Genomic DNA, 3,350 nt, shown 5'->3' on the forward strand with positions numbered 1-3,350 from the left:
GCTTGAACTACAGCTTGAAAACAAATTCCTCCTAAATCGCTAATTACATTAATTAATTGGGATACGTGCATATAATCCTGTTAGCTTTGAGTAATTAGGGTTTCTGTGGCCATAAACTAGTTTTTTGAACTTAACCCTCTAATCGGAATTAAGTGACCACGAGAGTGGCAGTTAATGAAGGCTAGAGGAGGCTAAATCACTAAGAGATTAGGGTTTAGACATTTATAGTTTGTTATGAATTGAATCATGCATTGTTAAAATAGTTGGTAAGTACTTTTAATCTGAAAAAATAAACATCTGCAAAGGCTTAATTGTTTTCTCATACTGCTTTCACACCAAACCCCTTTATTTTACTGTTTCATGCGAATTGCAATCTTCAAAACCCTTTTGATTTGCCTAACTAAACCAACTTGACAACCATTGCTTGCTCAGTTTGACAATTCTCGTGGGATCGACCCTCATTCGCCTGAGGTATTACTTGGATGACCCGATGCACTTGTCGGTTAAGTTGTGCAAATTATCTTTTCGCGCACCACCTATTCGTCTAACCATGTATGCTTTTAAAACTATCCAAAACTAAAAAAAAAAATTAGAATGAAGCCATCGATCTCGGCTACACGCTTTATATAGCGTTCCAACGCATCTCGGGTATTGTATCTACTTTTCCATTACGCACGTATCTCGGATACACACCCAATTACTGCATTTTGAGTGTATCCCAGTAGCATCTGGGTTGTGTTGCGCTTTGTTGTTTCATATCCAAGTATAGTGTATCCAGGATGTGTGTTTAACTTGATTTAGGGCAGGATGTGAGCTGTTTTGCATATACGTAAATACTCCTCATATTACACATTTCCGTCAATATGATATTTAAATAATTTAAATAAAAAATTCCTTGCTTCGTCGATATAATATTTTGGATAATGTTATGTTTGTTTGATTTTTATTTTCACATTTCATCCCATTTTATTCAAATAATTTTAAATTTTAAAATTATAAAATTTTGAATTTAAAATTTTAATTCAATCCAATAAAAATAAATATACCCATATTATTGTATTTGTATGGTTAATCATGAATAATTATAAATATTACCTAATTAATTTTTAACTAATTTTTAAATATGAATACAAACCTTCGATGACTATTTGATAATTAAAAGAATCTTATCTTTAATTAAAACTAGTTATCTAATTAGTGCTTGTACTAGTATTTTAATGAGTGTAAATACACTAGCATTATATATTACGAGTAAAATAATACAAATACGTTTATATGTATTGGATTAAATTAAATCGTTAATTTAAATTATATCCATCTAAATTTTAAATTCAAAATTTTGTAATTTTAAAATTTTAAATTATGTGAATAAAATTGGATGAAATAAAAAAATAAAAATAAAAATAATACAATATTATCCAACATATTATATCAACTTATAAAAAGAAATTACACACATTTGGGATCATTTTAAAAAATTGTTAATATTTTAATTTAAAAATTTAAATCATTAATTTTTTTTCAAATTAAATATTTAATTAAATATACGAATACAATAATACAAGTATTAATATTGTATTTAACACACGTATCCACATCCCGATTCCCGAGTACTCAGTATCCGTTTCATGCATTTATTTCATATATCAGGACTATGGTCCAGTTTAAATAAACATCTTAATTTACTTTTGTAAAAATAGTTTAAATAATAAATAGCTATATTAAAAGTAGTTTATAAATAAGTTATTTGTATTTGAATTTTTAGTTCTAAAAGTACTTATTTTATAGAAATGTGATAAAAATAATAATATTATGAGAGAAATCATTTTTTTTACTTCTTTATAAGTTCCTAAATAACTTTTTAGAAAGTTGCAATTTGATTTTAAAAATTGCACAAAATATTAATACTATTACTTTTCATAAGTTAAAACCTATGAAGCACGGACACTTTGCTGAGTTGCCGTGTTCGCGTGTCGGACACGACACTCACCGACACTCGTCCGACACGCGTGTCTGCTGTGTCCAACTGTGTCTTAATAAAAAATAAAAAATTCTTCTCCGAACACGCCTGGACACACCTAAATAACATCACGTGTCAGCGTGTCCAGTTTTATTCTTAACATATATTCTTAAAATAAATTTAGATACAATATATATTATTATTTATTAAAACAAAAATATTTTAAATACTTGATATAATTAAAATAAAACATTAAAAATAATTAAAAATTTTAATTTATATTTTAATATCAATAAATATCATTATGATTTATCTAAAAAATACTTTATATTTTATATATATGTGTGTCCCATATCATGTAAAATTTTAAAATTTGCGTGTCAGCATGTCTTGTGTTGTGTCCCATGTCAGTGTTCGTGCATCATAGGTTAAAACTCAAAAAAGTTAGTTTTAAAACTTCCGAAACAGACCCTATATCATATTTAGGTGTCTCAATACTCGTGATATGCTTTTAATGAGATGTTATGCACAGTATCTCATGTTATGCATTTTGATAAACATTTTACCCTTTACATAATTCAGTAAATATTAAATTTATTTAATTTAAATATATAAAAAAAAAGGCCTCAATAGTTCAGTAACTTGTTATTTATATGCCTAGCCTAGAAAATGCTATATACGGAGGTCTAGATACCATTGTATATCCTGGCATCACATTTAAGCTACAAGCAACATTATGGTCTAATTTTATGAAGTAGTAGTCCAACTTTGTCATATGGCATAGTCAACCTGTGGCAGGAAAATAGAAAACAGAAGATGGATCAATTTACAATATCCTGCTGATTCTTGGATCGATGATTGAGATTTTGCTAGACTCTAGATCTAGTAGCGCCTCATCAAGAGTCAGCCTGCGGTTTTTCCATATAGTCTCAGCCAACTTCTTTAGCTTCTCTCCTTCGCTCTTGCGATTTTCTTGGACACTGAGTACTTCCGCATAGCCACCTACAAGATATATGATTAAATGATTATCAGCATGCTTGCAACGAAACTAATTTGATGGGCGCAAGCTTAAAAATAATTGTCTGACATTCATGTCGTCCAACTATTGTGATATGCACAAAACAAGAACTGATTAATTTAATTCACACATCACAAAGAACTGAATCTGAACCCATGCACTCATCGTCTATCCCATGCAAAATCTTAGGCAGGCAGATATTGCTATAATGCATGCCATTTGATAATAGAAGAGTGCCTTTACACACTAATGATCAGTATTTTAAAAGGATTTTGGGCTGGCCACCATCTTCGGGACACTGACACTGTTACAAAATCACAGTGGCAACACCATGGCAGTCCGCACTGTGATTGGCGGAAATGGCGGTCTGGG

The 3,350-nt window shown here is 29.8% G+C and overlaps 1 protein-coding gene across 1 annotated transcript in view; it reads right to left on the reverse strand.

Annotated features, from left to right (window-relative positions):
- LOC107639395 overlaps positions 2,538-3,350 on the reverse strand; it is a 4,407-nt gene continuing 3,594 nt past the window's right edge. The window contains exon 11 of the mRNA XM_016342874.2: positions 2,538-2,962. Coding sequence (XP_016198360.2) covers positions 2,787-2,962 — 176 coding nt within the window. The 3' untranslated portion in view covers positions 2,538-2,786. The remainder of the gene's footprint in view (positions 2,963-3,350) is intronic.

This window comes from Arachis ipaensis, chromosome B04, assembly GCF_000816755.2.
Source record: "Arachis ipaensis cultivar K30076 chromosome B04, Araip1.1, whole genome shotgun sequence".
Taxonomy (NCBI): Eukaryota; Viridiplantae; Streptophyta; class Magnoliopsida; order Fabales; family Fabaceae; genus Arachis; species Arachis ipaensis.